Genomic DNA, 17,974 nt, shown 5'->3' on the forward strand with positions numbered 1-17,974 from the left:
TTGTTAGATAGGACAGAGAGAAGTGGAGAGAGGAAGGGAAGATGGGGAGAGAAAGATAGACACCTGCAGACCTGCTTCACTGTCTGTGAAGTCACTCCCCTGCAGGTGGGGAGCCGGGGACTCGAACTGGGATCCTTATGCTGGTTCTTGGACTTTGCGCCACGTGTTGTTAACCCGCTGCGCTACCGCCTGACCCCCGGGCTTATGATTTTTAACATTATTTTTCTTTTGCTCTAAAATATTTTGCAGCCTTACATTGCATTTAACCCTAAGCTTATTAATAGTTATCTACTACTAGTAGTAATTATAAATATGAAAAAATAAATTCTAAATATAATATTACTAATGATTTAACTACATTCAACTGGTTTGAGTAATAAAACATGTCTGCAATTAGATACAGATACTGTCTGATCATATTCCCACTATTTTGTATGCAGTCTTATAGCAAATGCAATCACCATGCTTTATTCTTTCCTTTTTTTTTTTATCTGTAGTTATTGGATAGAGACATCAAAAAATCGAGAGGGAATAGGGTGATAGAGAAGAAGAGAGGCAGAGAGATAGCTGTAGCCCTGCTTCACCACTTGCAAAGCTTTCCTTCTGCAGGTGGGGACCAGGGGCTCGAACCTGGGTCCTTGTATAGCATTTGTATTCCACCAGGTGCACCAGCCTTGTTATTTCCTTGAGAGAAATCATTTACTTAGGATGAATGGGGTTCTCTGAAATATTATAACCAGGTTACAGATGAGAAGCAATGAAAAATAGATCAAGTGTGGCATTAGTAATTAATCTGAAGGAGAGGAGACCAAAGCTCACTTGATTCAGATCTATTAAGTATTCACCTTTCATATATAAAGAGAGGGATAGGAGGAGAGAAAGAACCAGACATCACTCTGATACATGTGCTACCCAGGATCAAACTCGGGACCTTTTTCTTTTTTTAACATACTTCTTTTTTTCTAGAGTCAAATAATTTTTTATATATTTTGTTAATATTTATTTATTTTCTGTTTTGTTGCCCTTGTTTTTTTTTTTTATTATTGTTGTAGTTATTGTTGTTATTCATGTTGTTGTTGTTGGATAGGATAGAGAGAAATGGAGAGAGGAGGCAAAGACCAGAGAGGGGAAGAGAAACATAAACACCTGCAGACCTGCTTCACTGCCTGTGAAGTGACACACCTGCAGGTAGGGAGCCGGGGGCTCGAACTGGGATCCTTCTGCAGGTCCTTGTGCTTTGCGCCACCTGCGCTTAACTTGCTGTACTACCGCCGACTCCCTCAAATAATTTTTTTGGTGTTCTTTGTTGGTGGTAGTAGTGTTTTTTTAAAGAGAGGCATTAACATTTTTTAAAAAATTTATTAGTGACTTAATATTGATTTACAAAATTAAATGTCAACAGGGATATAAACCCACTCCATTCCCTCCACCAGAGTTCTGAATTTTCATTCTCCCCACTGCAAGCCACCTCAGTTCCCCTAAGGTTGTAGACATAGGCCAACCATCCTATCTACGACTATCTGTATTTATACACAGTTGCCCCCTCTTTTCTTTTATTTTTTAAATTTTCATTAAAGTGGTGTTTTGTTTTTTGTTTTGTTTTTTTAATTGCCACCTAGATTATCACTGGGGTGTCGGTGCCTGCATAAGGAATCCACTGCTCCTGGTCGCCATCACTGCCCCCCTACACACACACATCCATCTGCATTTCACTCCTTTTTTTAAAATTAAAAAATATATATTTATGTATATTTCCTTTTGCTGTCCTTGTTGTTTTTCATTGTTGTTGTAGTTATTGTTGTTGTTACTGATGTCGTTGTTGGATAGGAGAGAGAGAAATGGAGAGAGGAGGGGAAGACAGAGAGAGGGAGAGAAAGACAGACACCTGCAGACCTGCTTCACTGCCTGTGAAGCGACTCCGCTGCAGATGGGGAGGTAGGGAGCCGGGGGCTTGAACTGGGATCCTTACTCTGGTCCTTCCGCTTTGCGCCACCTGTGCTTAACCTGCTGCGCTACCGCCCAACTCCCTTTTTTTTTTTTTTTAATAATCTTTATTTGTTTATTGGATAGACACAGCCAGAAATTGAGAGTGAACGGGGTGAAAGAGGAGAGAGACAGAGAGACACCTGCAGCCCTGCTTCACTACTCGTGAAGCTTTCCCCCTGCAGGTGGGGACCGGGGATTCGAAGCTGGGTCCTTGTGCACTATAACATGTACACTCAACCAGATGCGCCACCACCAGACCCCACATTTCACTCCTTCTGATGACTTTCCCTAACTGCTTCTCTTAAAGATCCTGCTGCTGGATCATGACTTGTTGAGCAACCCCTCTGAGTCAGAAGCAGATTCTCCTCCACCCTGCCGGTGTTCAGTGTGCTGAAGTGTACCTGCCTCCCTGCCCACTCATGTTTACACACAAAGGCAACCTTGTGAAGCTCGACTCTCTCTGGCTGTAATATATTTACAAGACCAGACACACCAGGAATAGGAAAGTTGTCTGGGTACTAGAAGAGGTCTTGCCCTCTCTATACTTGACAGTATGAGAAGGACATTGGTGAAACTGACAGACCATGAGGGTGAGGTATTTCTGTGACCTCCTTTTTAATTCAGAGAGCAAAACCTTGACTTTCATGCTGACAACTCCCATGGTGATCCTGACTTGATAACTTCTCTGGCCTTATAATTCAGAGGCTAGTTTGGCAGGTAGTATTAACGTAGAGGGAGGCAGGTGGAGAATGAAGAGAGTTCACATGTCCTGGATAACTTTTCTTTCACTGGTTTAGACTTTCACACCATACCGGACAGCGTGGCGTCCCATCGTCACCGCCACCCATATTGGGTCCCACATCCGAGTAGGTGGAGTATTGAGTTGCTGTGGATTGCCTTTTCCTCCTTACCTTGGAATGCCTTTCACTTCCTTCTCTGTGGTGAGATTCATGTTTAACCACAGTGATAGGAGTGAATTGTGTGAGAATTTACCACCCACCCCCCCCCCCCGCTTTCTCTTTGTAAATGAAACATCGATACTGTTTGTAAGAGAATCCGCCTATGTTGATTATAGTTTGCTGGGAGCGGCATCTCTCTCAGCGGGTGGACCCCTGACTTCTTTGTTGTTAGCGTTTAAACTTTGTTTTTTGGTTTTTTTTTTGTCTGTCAGTTCAGTGTTACACCAAAAACTCCCAGTATCTTGGGTAGGTACTATCAACTACTGAGATTAAATTAGCATACCAGGATGCATCACATATGCTTGAATTAACAATCATCTATTTCCTTCAGTTCTTGATAAGTCTATATCAGAACTGTGCTCTGAGAACCCAAAGATGCTGGGAAATGAATATGTTTGAGCCTGTGGCTGCCACTTGGGTGTGAAGTTTGAAATGAATCTCAGTGTTTTATACCATAAACTGTATTTTCACCAGAACTCCAAAAACCTTTTCTTCCAAGAATCTTCTTTTTTATAGCTGATTACATTTCATGATCTGATTTTTAAAAAATCTTTATTTATTTATTAGGTAAACATGACCAGAAATTGAGAAGGAAGGGGGTGATAGAGAGAGAGAGAGAGACAGACACCTGCAGCACTGCTTCACCACTTGTGAAGCTTTCCCCCTGGATCGGGGACTTGAACCTGATTTCATGTGCACTCAACCGTGTGCGCCACCACCCGGCCCCCAGGATCTGATCTTTTCTACTGATTTTTTTTTTTTTCTAGTTATGTATGCCTTATAGTGACTTCTTTACATTTATGATGTCTCTAGGATCTTAAGTTTTCTTTTTCCTTTCCCATGAATTCAGAATGTACCTTTTGGTTATTCCTGCTTACTTTCCACATTAATAACTCATCTTTTCTTCCCTAGCATTTTTCTGGCTTAGGATTTTCACTCCAATCTTTCGTAATAACTAATAATATTATCTAAATTAATTGTAACTAATATAACACCATTCACATTAAGAATCAATAATTAGTAACAGTAAATAATAAAGTTTCCTTTAAGTAAGCTATAGTAAATCCACCTATGAAAGATCAGTTATTTTTTTAACTTTCAATCCACCAAGCCGCTGTGAAATTATGCATTTTCCTATTTTAAGTTAGTTAATCTTAATTTTGGTTTAGGGCTCTTTTTTTCCTTTCTTTCTAATTTTTATTAGATAGGACAGAGAGAAATTGATAAGAAGTCAGAGAGAACAGAGAGAAAGATAGATACCTGCATACCTGCTTCACCACTTGTGAAGCTTCCCCCGCAGGTGGGGAGTGGGAGCTCGAACCGTAGTCCTTATGCTTGGTAATATGTGCACTTAACCACAGCCTAGCCCCCTAGAGTTCTTCTTTTAGGTTATTCATTTATTTAGTTGTTGTTGTTTTTTAATGAAGCTGGGGACTCACAATCCATGAATTAGCTGCTTCAGGCGGCTTTTTCATTTAGAGAGCCCGGTACTCGAGCATTCTCTGGTGCCAGAGCACCTCCCATGTGATGCTTCAGCATGGGCTCCACTCATGGTGTGGCACATGCTCGATCTGGTGAGCTATCTCTCTGGCCTAGGAGTTTATTTATTTATTTGCCACCAGAGTTATCACTGGGGCATGGTGCCTGAACAATGACTTACTCTGTGACTTCCCCCACTTTTCTTTTTTCTGATAGAGACAGAGAGAAATAAGGAGAGAGAAGGAAAATTAGACACCCACAGCACTGCTCCAGTGCTTATGAAGCTTCCCCACTACAGATGAGTACGGGGTGGGGGGGGTGCTGCACATGGTAACGTGCACACTATCTGATGCACTACCTCCTGCTCCCAGGATTACCTTATAAAAAGTCATGCTCAGATCTCCCTTCATGTGATTTCTTTTTTCTGTTCTTTCTTTCTCTCTCTCTCTCTTAATTTTTAAATGTTTTTAAAGATTTTATTTATTTATGAGAAAGACAGGAGGAGAAAGAGAAAGAACCAGACATTGCTCTGGTAACATGAGCTGCCGGGGATTGAACTTGGGACCTCATGTTTGAGAGTCCAATGCTTTATCCACTGTGCCACTCCTGGACCACTTCTTTCTCTCTCTCTCTTTCTCTCCCTGTCTCTCTCCATTAATTTAAAGTTGTTTATGAGGGGAGTAAGCAAGAACTTGAACATCCACTCAGGCACATTCTATGCTGAGTATCAAACTTGAGACTCCATGTACTTTAGTTTTATTTTTTATTTTAATTTTATTGCTTATGTATTATTGGGTAGAGACAGAGAGAAACTGAGATAGAGAGAGACACCTGCAGCCATACTTCACCACTCGTGAAGCTTTCCCCTGCAGATGGGACCAGAGGCTTGAATCCTGGTCCTTGCACTCTGTAATAATGTGTGCGCTTAATCAGGTGCACCACCACTTGGCCCCGGGAGTCCAGTGTCTTATCGACTGTGCCACCTCCATGTGATTTTTAACTTGTTAGAACTCTGTTTAATTTCTAGACTCGTTTGATGGAGCTGCACCGCCAGTGGGAATTACTTTTAGAGAAAATGCGAGAGAAAGGAATCAAACTGCTACAGGCCCAAAAGTTGGTACAATATTTACGTGAATGTGAGGATGTAATGGACTGGATCAATGACAAGGTATGTTTTCAAAAGGAAAATTTGCTAAGGGAACCTTATCTGGAGAAAGGTAGAGACTCCTCAATGACCTTCAGCAGAGAGCCAGTGTTAGCTGCAGAAGGGGTGGTGGGATTGCTGTAACTCCAGCTGTCCCTGATGGACTTTCTTCTGTAATTCTGCAACTTGGAGCCTCTAAGAATAGAAAAGTCATGAACTTGATTGCTCATCTAGAAGATGGGTTAAGTCACAAGGCCCCTATGAAAGCTAACATAGTCCACCCCAATATACTTCTCATAAGTTTTCTGAAAACTTGCTAACAAGTATTGGCCCATGATTCTTAATTCTGTAATAACTCTTTGAATAGGAAGCAATTGTGACTTCTGAGGAACTGGGCCAAGACTTGGAACATGTGGAGGTTTTACAGAAGAAATTTGAAGAGTTTCAGACAGATATGGCTGCCCATGAAGAAAGAGTTAATGAAGTGAACCAGTTTGCTGCCAAACTCACTCAGGTAAGTAGTGAAGTGTATGTGCTCTTGGGAGCATCACTTGCGAAACTTTCTAGTGTTTTTAGAAGACAATTTTGATGACTGTTTTCCTCGTTTCTGAGTGAACCAGATTTGTTAAGTATGTCTCAGAGTGTTTAGATCTAAGTAAGACAGCAATGGTGATTAGTCTTAAATTAGAAAATAGTTTTTAACTTGTGCCTGTGGGTAGGAAAGGCCAAGTTCTTTTGATCTGTTTTCTCCACCCATGTTTGGGTAGGGCTTAGTTCAACTTTTATTGGACTTCTGAAACTGGGTGTCAGGAGTTCTCAGATGAGGGTGTGGTAGGGAATGTTTTTAGGATTGGCAGACATCCACCAATGCATGTTTGCTCTTCCTTTCCTTTTGATTTGAAACTTCCTGGGAGCTCCAGAATGGTAAAGAGGCGGTACCTCCCTCCTTGTGTGCATGTGCCATCCTGTGAGCTGCTGCCTCGCTCTGACAGGACTCAAGAGTGCTCCAGAGACACCAAGTAGTAGCAGTTTTTTGTTTTAATTAAATTAAATTAAATTAATTAATTAATTAATTTATTGCCTCCCAGGGTAATCAGTGGGGCTCAGTGCCAGCACTATGAATTCACTAGAGGCTGTTTTTCCCATTTTGTTGTCCTTGTTGTTGCCCTTGTTGTGGTTTATAGCTGTTGTTGTTGCATGGGACAGAGAGAACTCAAGAGAGATGGGGAAGACAAAGAGGAGGAGAGATAGAGAGAGACACCTGCAGACGTGCTTCACTGCTTTTGAGGTGACCCCCCTGCAGGTGGGGAGCTGGGGCCTCAAACCGGGATCCTTACACTGGTCCTTGGACTTTGCACCATGTGCACTTAACCTGCTGCACTACTGCCCAGATCCCCTCACTTTACTTTTTTTATTGATTTCATTTATTTATTTTATTCTTTTATTTATTTTCCCTTTTGTTGCCCTTTTTTATTGTTGTTGTAGTTGTTGCTGTTATTGATGTTGTCATTGTTAGATAGGACAGAGAGAAATGGAGAGAGAAGGGGAAGACAGAGGGGGAGAGAAAGACAGACACCTGCAGACCTGCTCACTATCTGTGAAGTGAACCCCCTGCAGGTGGGAGTTGGGGGCTCGAACCGGGATCCTTATGTTGGTCCTTGCGCTTTGTGCCACCTGTGCTTAACCTGCTGTGCTACCGCCCAACTCCCTGTCAGGAAATATTTAACAGCTTCGTAATCATTAGAAACAACATTCTGATTCAACAACAGTTGAATCAGAGTACATCAGTAAAGTTATTACTGTGTTTTTGAAAGAGTCATGACATATTTTTCCTAGGCTTTTCTATGCAACAGTGCATCATGCCAACCCAATACAAAGTTATGGCTGTAAGTGTCTATTAGCAAAGGTTTTTGGTATTCATTCACAACTTCTTTATTAAGAATTTACCCCACCACTGCAGAAGGTAGCTAAAGAACTCTCCTTTTCAGTTTTTTAAAAAATATTTATTTATTTATTCCCTTTTGTTGCCCTTGTTGTTTATTTTATTGCTGTAGTTATTGTTATTGTTATTGATGTCATCATTGTTGGGTAGGACAGAGACAAATGGAGAGAGCAGGGAAAGACAGGTAGGGGGAGAGAAAGATAGACACCTACAGACCTGCTTCACTGCTTGTGAAGCGAGTCCCCTGCAGGTGGGGAGCCGGGGGCTTGAACCGGGATCCTTATGCGGGTCCTTGTGCTTTGTACCACTTAAGCTTAACCCATTGCACTGCTGCCCTACTCCCTTCTTTTTAAATTTTTAAAATTATTTTAAGAGGAAATGGAGTTTGATGTCAATCCCCACAGAAAGCCAGTATTACTTTAGAATTATGGTTTATGGAAATACATACTTTCAGGAACCAACCCCAGGGTAATTTGTTGGAGGAGCCAGAGATTATGAACCTGTTTCAGTCCCTTCTACCCTCCTTATTTAGGAACAGCACCCTGAGGAGGAACTGATCAAGACTAAGCAGGATGAAGTAAACGCAGCTTGGCAGCGGCTGAAGGGACTAACTCTTCAGAGACAGGGGAAGCTTTTTGGGGCAGCTGAGGTTCAGCGATTTAACAGGTACTGTACCAGATGTGTGCATGCTTGGGAGGGTATAGGAGCTGACTGTGTCCTGGCCACTGTGTTATTCCCAGTTCCAGGGAATAAGTGGAATAATGGTTGTCTTTATTCTATAGGGATGTGGATGAGACTATCAGCTGGATTAAAGAAAAGGAGCAGTTAATGGCCTCTGATGATTTTGGCCGAGATCTGGCAAGTGTTCAAGCTCTGCTTCGGAAACATGAGGGCTTGGAGAGAGATCTTGCTGCCTTAGAAGACAAGGTGGGTTTTGGAAGTTGTTGATTCTGTCAATGAGTTGCCTTGGTTAGGAGAGCACTTCTAACAGCCTGTGCTTCTAGGTCAAAGCCCTGTGTGCTGAGGCTGATCGCCTGCAGCAGTCCCATCCTCTGAGTGCTACACAGATTCAAGTGAAACAACAGGAATTAATTACAAACTGGGAGCAGATCCGCACTCTGGCAGCTGAGAGACACGCACGGCTCAATGATTCATACAGGTGACTTATCTTCCTGCTCAAACCAGGATCCTTATGCAGGTCCTTGTACTTCGTGCCACGTGGGACTGGAAACTTTTTTTTTTTTAGTTTTTTTTAATTTTTTTTTTATATTTACTTATTTATTTATTCCCTTTTGTTGCCCTTGTTGTTTTTATTGTTGTAGTTATTATTGTTGTCGTTGTTGGATAGGATAGAGAGAAATGGAGAGAGGGTGGGGAAGACAGAGAGGAGGAGAGAAAGATAGACACCTGCAGACCTCCTTCACCACCTGTGAAGCGACTTCCCTGCAGGTGGGGAGCCAGGGTTCGAAACGGGATCCTTATGCCGGTCCTTGTGCTTTGCGCGCCACCTGCGCTTAGCCCGCTGCACTACAGCCCGACTCCCGGGACTTGAAACTTTTAAGGAAATTGTTTGACATCCTGAGATCTCTACTGGAAATAACTAATGACTGACCTTTGTCTTCCTCTAGACTTCAACGCTTCCTTGCTGACTTCCGTGACCTCACAAGCTGGGTGACTGAGATGAAAGCTCTCATCAATGCAGATGAACTTGCCAATGATGTGGCCGGGGCTGAAGCCTTGCTAGATAGGCATCAGGAACACAAGGTAAGGTAGTGACTATAGGATCGCTCTCTCAGAAGGAAAGAGACTACCTTATGCATCATTGTGTCACTACCACTCATGATGGGAGTGGTTGAAACTGCTCACAGATAGCTCTCACTGTAATATTTATTGTTAGTTCTGCAAGAGATTTACTTTTTGTGCTTCTGATAGAGCACTAAGTGGTTTTTATATGTCTGGAATTTATTGCCCACAAAAAACTAAAAGCTGCCCTCTGACATGGTAGAGGTGCTGTTACTTTGCAGATCAGTCTGTGGCAGCTTAAACCTTGGTGGGTTTTTTTTTGTTTATTTTGTTCCTTTGTTTTTAGATTTATTCATTCATTTATGAGAGGGAAAAAAAAAAAAGAGAGCAAGAGAAAGAGAAGTAGAACACTGTCATATACCTAGCCAGGAATCAGATTCAGGGCTTCATGCTTGCTCCAGCATTGCTCAACCTTAGGCCACTGTGTCTTTATAGAAGTAAACTTCATAGTTTGTTTGCATAAATCCAAATTTATTATTTTGGTATTTCTCCAGAGTGTGTCCACTTTCAGGAAATGTTGATTTACAGCATTGTTTTTGTCATAGTTGTACACTTTTTTCTTCTTTTTCATTTTTTTAATTGGTGATTAATAGTAGCTTATAAGCTTGTAAGATTATAGTGTCTAGCTCCACACCTCACCCACCACCAAAGTTCTGTATCTCCATCCTCCCACCTCCCAGAGAGAACCACCACAAGTCTTAGAAACAGTTGTACATTATTGATGTATACTTCCACATCTCCCAAGCATAGATACTTGCACACATAAGCAGGATTTAAAAAATTTTCATTTATTATTACTTTATGGGGGAAACAATGATTTACATGAAGTAATGCAATTTAAAAAAACGATTTATTTGTGAGTAAGAGGAAAGAGAGAGAGAGAGATTTTTCTAGTAGCAGTGGAATTGTGCAGGCAGGAAGCCCCAGAAGGAAATAAAAACAAATCAAAACAACAACAAATACGCACCCTGAGATATTTTGATGTGGTAGACATAAAACATTAGTGTACAGAAGTCAAATATGACACTATACACTAACAATAATTAGCAACATAATTTTTTGTAAAATATTTATTTATTCCCTTTTGTTGCCCTTGCTGTTTTATTGTTGTAGTTATTATTGATGTCATTGTTGTTGGATAGGATAGAGAGAAATGGAGAGGGAAGGGGAAGATAGAGATGGAGAGAGAAAGATAGACACTTGCAGACTTGCTTAACCGCTTGTGAAGTGACTCCCCTGCAGGTGGGGAGCCGGGGGCTCGAACTGAGATCCTTATGCCGGTCCTTGTGCTTTGCACCACTTGTGTTTAACCGTCCGACTCCCCAGAAACATAATTTTAAAATTGCTATTTGTAGACTGGGAGGTGGGATAGTGAGTAAAGGGTTGGACTTTTAAGCATGAGGTCCTGAGTTCAATAACCAGCATTGTAACACTGTATGCACCAGTGTGAGGCTCTGATTCTTCATCTTCTCTCTTTATGTCTTTCATGTTAATAAACAAATTAACTATTTTCTTTAAAAGAAAAACAGTTATTGAAAAAGAAATATTCTTTATTTGTTGGATAGGGGAGTGTTGCTCAGTGGTTGGACTGCATGTATGCATGAGGTTTGCTTCCTGACACTGCATATGCAAGAATGTTCTGGTCTCTTCTCTCCCATGAAATCAATTAAAAAAATTTTTTTTAAAGATTTTATTTATTAAGGAGAAAGATAGGAGGAGGGAGAGAGAAAAAAACAGACATCACTCTGGTACATTTGCTACCAGGGATTGAACTCAGGACCTCATGCTTGAGAGTCCAGTGCCTCATCCACAGTGCCTCCTCTCAGACCACTAAAATCTTTTTTTTTTCTTGACTAAAATCTTTTTAAAAATAAAAATACTACCTACAATGCATCAGAAAATATGGGGCACTTAGGCATAATCTAAAAAAGTTATGTAAGATATTTATAGAGATGTACCAAACTTTGTTGAAAGATCAAAAAGAAAAAGAAAAAAACACAAAAAGTGAATGAATCATTTTGTGTGTGAATGCTAATAATCTTTGTTTAAAGGTATAAATTCTTCCCAAAATACATATATTTAGTGCAACTCCAATCAAAAGCCCAGCAGGGTTTTTCTTTCTTTTCTTTTTTTAAAGATTTGTTTATGTATTTACTTAGTATATGAATGAAACTGGAGAGGGAAAGCGAGAGAGAGAATACTTGATCACTGCTTAACTCTGTTGTAAGACGTTGCAAGGGATTGAAACTGTGTAGCTTTCAAGACTTCACACAAGTTCATGCTCTAAAGATTGATATAGTTACTCAGCCCAGTTTTTATTTGTATTTGGAATGAGAGTAGTTTATTCCAAAATTAATTCGAAAGGAAAACATTTTAAACGGCTGGGAATTTTTTTAAAGCTTTTTAAAATATATATATTTATTTGTTTTCCCTTTTGTTGCCCTTGTTTTTTATTGTTGTTGTAGTTATTGTTGGTTGTTTTTTCTTTTATTTATTTTCCCTTTTGTTGCCCTTGTAGTTATTATTGTTGTCATTGTTGTTAGATAGAACAGAGAGAAATGGAGAGAGGAGGGGAAGACAGATAGGGGGAGAGAAAGATAGACACCTGCAGACCTGCTTCACTGCCTGTGAAGCGACCCCCCTGCAGGTGGGGAGCCAGGGGCTCGAACCAGAATTCTTATGCTGGTCCCTGCGGTTCACGCCATGTGCGCTTAACCTGCTGCGCTACTGCCCGACTCCCGGAAATTTTTTAAATATTTATACATTTACTAATGAAAGAGAGAAAGGAAAGTCAGATATCACACTGGCACATGCAACAGAATAGATATCATGACCTCATGCCTTAGAGTCTAGTGTTTTTATCTGCTATGCTACCTCCTAGCATCTGGCTGAGAATTAATTAAGTAGTTATTTAATTGCCACTAGAGTTACCACCGGGGCTTATCACCTGCCTGACAAATCCACCTCTCCTGGTGTCCATGTTTTTTAAATAGAGATAGAAATAGGACAGGGGAGAGAGAGGTAACTACAGTATTGCTCCACTACTCATGAAACTTCTGTCCCTGAATGTGGAAACCACGGACTTGAACCTTAGTCCTCAATGTATGATGAAGTATGCACTCTACCCAGTGTGCTACCACACAGCCACTGGGGATTTTTTTTCCAGATTTTTTTTATTAGTGATTTAATATTTAGTTACAAAATTATAACAGGTATAATTCCACAGTTTCCTTACTGGGGATTTTTTAAAAAATATTTATTTATTCCCTTTTGTTACCCTTGTTGTTTTATTGTTGTAGTTATTATTGTTGTTATTGATGTCGTCGTTGTTGAATAGGACAGAGAGAAATAGAGAGAGATGGGGAAGACAGAGAGAGGGAGAGAAAGATCGACACCTGCAGACCTGCTTTACTGCCTGTGAAGCGACTCCCCTGCAGTTGGGGAGCTGGGGCCTCTAACCGGGATCCTTATGCGGGTCCTTGTGCTTTGCGCCTCATGGGCTTAACCCGCTGTGCTATAATAACCCGACTCCCCCCTTACTGGGAATTTTTTAAAGAACACACTGGCAGCCTAGGAGGAGCTCCCCCTACCAAGAATCAAAGTTAATTTGTTTGGCAGAAGGAAGCCATAGACCATATATAGATCATATAGGTCAGCCCTACTGAATGTGTGGAAAGTGACTAAGGTGGCTTGAAAAGTCAGTAAAAGGGGGTCAGGCTGTAGCGCAGCAGGTTAAGCACACATGGCACGAAACTTGAGGACCGGCGCAAGGGTCCCCATACGAGCGCCCGGCTCCCCACTTGCAGGGGGCTCGCTTCCCAATCGGTGAAGCAGGTCTGCAGGTGTCTTATCTGTCTCTTCCCATCTCTGTCTTCCCCTCCTTTCTCCATTTCTCTGTGTCCTGTCCGGCAACAATAACAACAATAATAACCACAACAATGATAAAAACAAGGGCAACAAAAAAGGAAAATAAATAAATAAAATACTTTAAAAAAAGAAAATCAGGGAGTCGGGCTGTAGCGCAGCGGGCTAAGCGCAGGTGGCGCAAAGCACAAGGACCGGCATAAGGATCCCGGTTCGAACCCCGGCTCCCCACCTGCAGGGGAGTCGCTTCACAGGTGGTGAAGCAGGTCTGCAGGTGTCTATCTTTCTCTCCTCCTCTCTGTCTTCCCCTCTTCTCTCCATTTCTCTCTGTCCTATCCAACAACAACAACAACAATAATAACTACAACAATAAAACAACAAGGGCAACAAAAGGGAATAAATAAATAAAATAAATTTAAAAAAAAAAAAAAAAAAAAGAAAATCAGTAAATGTTCTCATATTTGAAGAATTAGGTATTTGAAAACCTGGTCTCACCTTTCTTTTTTTTTTTTTAATTATTTATTTATTTATTCCTTTTTGTTGCCCTTGTTGTTGTTTTTTATTGCTATAGTCATTATTGTTGTTATTGATGTCATCGTTGTTGGATAGGACAGAGAGAAATGGAGAGAGGAGGGGAAGACAGAGAGGGGGAGAGAAAGATAGACACCTGCAGACCTGCTTCACCGCCTATGAAGCGATCCCCCTGCAGGTGGGGAGCCGGGGGCTTGAACCGGGATCCTTACGCTGGTCCTTGTGCTTGTGCCACCTGCGCTTAACCCACTGCGCCACCGCCCGACTCCCTGGTCTCACCTTTCAATGTGTTCCTCGTTCTAGATGTGATGTTCTCTGATTTGTAATGATTAAAATAAAAAAAATTCAGCTTTATTTTATAATATATTGGGTGTGCTTTTTTAAAAAACCCTGTAGGGTGAAATTGATGCTCATGAAGACAGCTTTAAATCTGCCGATGAATCTGGACAAGCCCTGCTTGCTGCTGGCCATTATGCCTCAGATGAAGTGAAGGAGAAGGTGAGAAGAGAAGAAGGTTTTGTACTAAGTCTCTGAAAGCTTGTTATTCAAGGGGCCAGGCAGTGATGCACCTGGTAAGGACCCAGGTGGAAGCCCCCAGTTCTTCCTGGGGGAAAAGCTTCACAAGCAGTGAGGCAGTGCTCACAGATGTCTCTCTCTGTCCAGCTCTATCTCTCCCTTTTCTCTTGATTTCTCTCTCTCTCACTTTCTAATAAATAATAAATAAAATATTTTTTTGAAAATGCTTGTTGATTTTTTAGTATCAAAGATTGCACCTCCCATGCTGTGTGAGAAACTTGCACAGAGATTCCCCACTAGAGTTTAAGGAGCAGTTTCCTCCAGTTTTCAGAAGAAGACAAGATCTATTTGCAGCATGGTGATTGGGCAAAGAAAGTTCCTTTTACTTAGGACATGTATGACACATTTTCTACCTAATGAGGACTTTGCAAGTTTTAAAGTATCTTTGCATAAACAATTGAAATACAATATATATCTTAGTGTTATAAAACCTGAAGGAGCTGACTGTCAGTGATATACCTGATGGTCATTAACTTTGGAGTATAACATTTGTGTCTAGGGCATTCATGAATTTGTAACATATTTGTGGAGGACCTCTTCTTTCAGCTGAGGTCCTCACTCCAGGTGAGACTGTCTCACTTTTAGATTGATGCCTTTTTCTTCTACCTAGAAGCTGACTTTGTTATTATTTGATTTAGTGATTTTTTTTTTTTTTTTTTTTTACCGGAGCACTACAGAGCTCTTATCTCACAGTGGTGCAGGGGACTGAACCTGTGACTTTGGAGCCTCGGGCACAAAAATCTTTTTGCATAACTGTTATGCTCTTTCCTCTGCCCTGACTTTGCGTTTTTACCTGAAATTATTTGTGACTTGTCGCAATAAACTAACTCTAGATTAACTAGAACAGAGCCACCTGCTAATATTTAGCCTAGCAAACTGCTTAAAATTTTTCATGGTTCCAAGAAGGATGACAGAGGACCTAGTGGGGGTTGTATTGTTAAATGGGAAACTGGGGAATGTTATGCATGTACAAACTATTGTATTTACTATTGAATGTAAAACATTAATTCCCCAATAAAGAAATAAAAAAAAAAAAAGGAAAAAAAATTTCATGGCCTGGTTGACGCATCCAAGTGAGTGTTATTTTTCCTCATTTGTAAATAAGAAAAAAGGCCTGCAAAGTAGTGTTGAGAATTCAGAATTTTCATGACAGCGTTCTTCACTTGGCATGATGCCTGACAACTCCCCACGCCTTTGTCTCCTCTTGCTCCAGCTGGCCATCCTGTCTGAAGAGCGGACCGCGCTGCTGGAGCTGTGGGAGCTGCGCCGACAGCAGTACGAGCAGTGCATGGACCTGCAGCTCTTCTACCGTGACACCGAGCAGGTGGACAACTGGATGAGCAAACAAGAGGTGATTTGTGACCAGAAACTACCAGCTCAGTGAGAAATGACACTTTGGTTCCTGTTGCCTTTACTCATGCCTGCCTTTGCTTTTTAGGGGGTAGTAAATCATTTTCATTTCTGTTTGAATTGAACGAAGAGGAGTTGCTGAGCCAGTGAGTTGGCTTAACTGGCTTTTCCCTCTGGTGTTGGGGAACGCCTCACTAAAATCCCTAGCTTTCCAGATTTTTTTCCCGTCGAATTTAGTATTATGACAGTCTACATCTAACATAAATAGGGAAAGCTGTTTGAAAAAAGTTGAAGGGGCCGGGCTGTAGCACAGTGGGTTAAGAACACATAGCACAAAGCGCAAGGACTGGCTTGAAGATCCCTGTTTGAGCCCCCACCTGCGGGGGGAGGAGTCGCCTCACAGCTGGTGAAGCAGGTCTGCAGGTGTTTTTATCTTTCTCTTCCCTCTCTCTGTCTTCCTCTCCTCTCTCAATTTCTCTCTGTCCTATCCAACAACAGCAGCAATAACAACAACAACAATAAACGAAAAGGGCAACAAAATGGAAAAAATGGCCTCCAGGAGCAGTGGATTCAGAGTGCAGGGACAGAGCCCTAGGGACAAACCTGGAGACAAAAAAAAAAAAAGAAAAAAGAAAAGTTTCAGTTGACTATAGAATAAGGATTTTTAGCTGCTCTTTGTGAGATGTGATATGTGTGTGTGACTTTCAAAGGAATTTAGACTTTCCAGAAAAAAAATCATAGTTTCATAGACAGAATTTTTTTTTTTTCCCAATTTTGATTTTGTATTCAATCGAGAAAGAGATGAATGTGGGCAGAGACCAACAGCACTGCTTCAGTGCTTTTGAAGTTTCCCCCTAAAGGTGGAGAAAGGGAACTTTAACCTCAAAATGCTGCTATACTGGGTGAGCCACCACCCGGACCTCACTTTTCTTTTTTCTATATTTTGTTCACAATATTCTTTGCTTGGGGTCAGGTGATGGTGCACCCAGTTAAGTGCAGATGATGCTAAGTGCAAGGATCTGAGCAAGGATCCGGTTTCGAGCCCCCGCTCCCCATCTGCAGGGGGATGTTTCATGTGGTAAAGCAGGTCTGCAGGTGTCTTTTTATTTATTTATTTATTGGTTTATTATTGGATAGAGACAGAAATTGAGAGGGCAGGAGGAGACAGGGGGAGAGACATCTGCAGCCCTGCTTCACCACTTGTGAAGCTTTCCTCCTACAAGTGGGGACCAGGAGCATGAACCTGGGTCCTTGCACACTGTAATGTGAGTGCTTAACCAGGTGCACCAACACCTGGCACCTGCAAGTGTCTATCTTTCTCTTTCCCTCTCTATCTCCCCTCCCTTCTCAATTTCTCTCTGGGGTGGGAGTAGACAGCATAATGGTTATGCAAAGTGACTCTGATGCCTGAGGCTGGCTCCAAAGCCTCAGGTTCAGTCCCCCACACTACCATATGCCAGAGCTGAACTGTGCTCAGGTTAAAAAAAGGTGTGTGTGGGGGGGGAAGGACCGGTAGTAGCGCAACAGGTCAAGTGTACATGACACAAAGCACAAGGACTGGCATAAGGATCCCGGTTTGAACCCCTGGCTCCCCACCTGCAGGGGAGTCGCTTCACAAGCGGTGAAGCAGCTCTGCAGGTGTTTATCTTTCCTCCTCTCTGTCTTCCCCTCCTCTCCACATTTCTCTCTATCCTATCCAATAACAATGACATCAATAACAACAACAGTAATAATAACCACAACAACGTTAATCAACCAGGGCAACAAAAGGGAAAAAAATAACCTCTGGGAACAGTGGATTCGTGGTACAGGCACTGAGCCCCAACGATAACTTTGGAGGCAAAAAAAATGAACGAACAAACAAATATTCTTTGCTCTCCAATCCTAAAGGAATAGGACACAATCCTGAAAACACTCTTTCTCTTTTCAAGGCTTTCCTGTTGAATGAAGACTTAGGAGATTCCTTGGATAGTGTGGAAGCACTTCTCAAGAAACATGAGGACTTTGAGAAATCCCTCAGTGCCCAGGAAGAAAAGATTACAGTAAGACCCCTTTTTGTCATCAAATTTATATGAGCTAATAGACTTTTCTAAAAGGTTTTGAATGGATATGATAGAGTCTCTGTGAAAGGCACTCCTATGGATGCTTAAAATCTGATGGTGCTAAAGGCAATATAGCTTTATACAGTGTACAAATTTTCAAATTGGGGGAGCCAGGCGGTGGTGCACCAGGTTAAGCACACATAGTGCAAAGTGCAGGGACCAGCACAAGGATCCTGGTTTGAGCCCCTGCTCCCCTCCTGCAGGGGGTAACTTCACAAATACTGAAGCAGGTCTGCAG

General features: G+C 41.7%; 1 protein-coding gene across 11 annotated transcripts in view; it reads left to right on the top strand.

Annotated features, from left to right (window-relative positions):
• The window catches only part of SPTAN1 (spectrin alpha, non-erythrocytic 1), a 107,149-nt gene that overhangs the window by 25,941 nt on the left and 63,234 nt on the right, over window positions 1-17,974 (top strand). For all 11 annotated transcript variants that reach the window (XM_060200293.1, XM_060200290.1, XM_060200294.1 and 8 more), the window contains 9 exons: window positions 5,452-5,592; window positions 5,936-6,082; window positions 8,043-8,176; window positions 8,293-8,437; window positions 8,515-8,669; window positions 9,139-9,274; window positions 14,105-14,206; window positions 15,498-15,635; window positions 17,566-17,676. In XM_060200293.1, coding sequence (XP_060056276.1) covers window positions 5,452-5,592; window positions 5,936-6,082; window positions 8,043-8,176; window positions 8,293-8,437; window positions 8,515-8,669; window positions 9,139-9,274; window positions 14,105-14,206; window positions 15,498-15,635; window positions 17,566-17,676 — 1,209 coding nt within the window. The remainder of the gene's footprint in view (window positions 1-5,451; window positions 5,593-5,935; window positions 6,083-8,042; window positions 8,177-8,292; window positions 8,438-8,514; window positions 8,670-9,138; window positions 9,275-14,104; window positions 14,207-15,497; window positions 15,636-17,565; window positions 17,677-17,974) is intronic.

This window comes from Erinaceus europaeus, chromosome 10 (genome assembly GCF_950295315.1).
Source record: "Erinaceus europaeus chromosome 10, mEriEur2.1, whole genome shotgun sequence".
In the NCBI taxonomy this organism is placed as follows: domain Eukaryota; kingdom Metazoa; phylum Chordata; class Mammalia; order Eulipotyphla; family Erinaceidae; genus Erinaceus; species Erinaceus europaeus.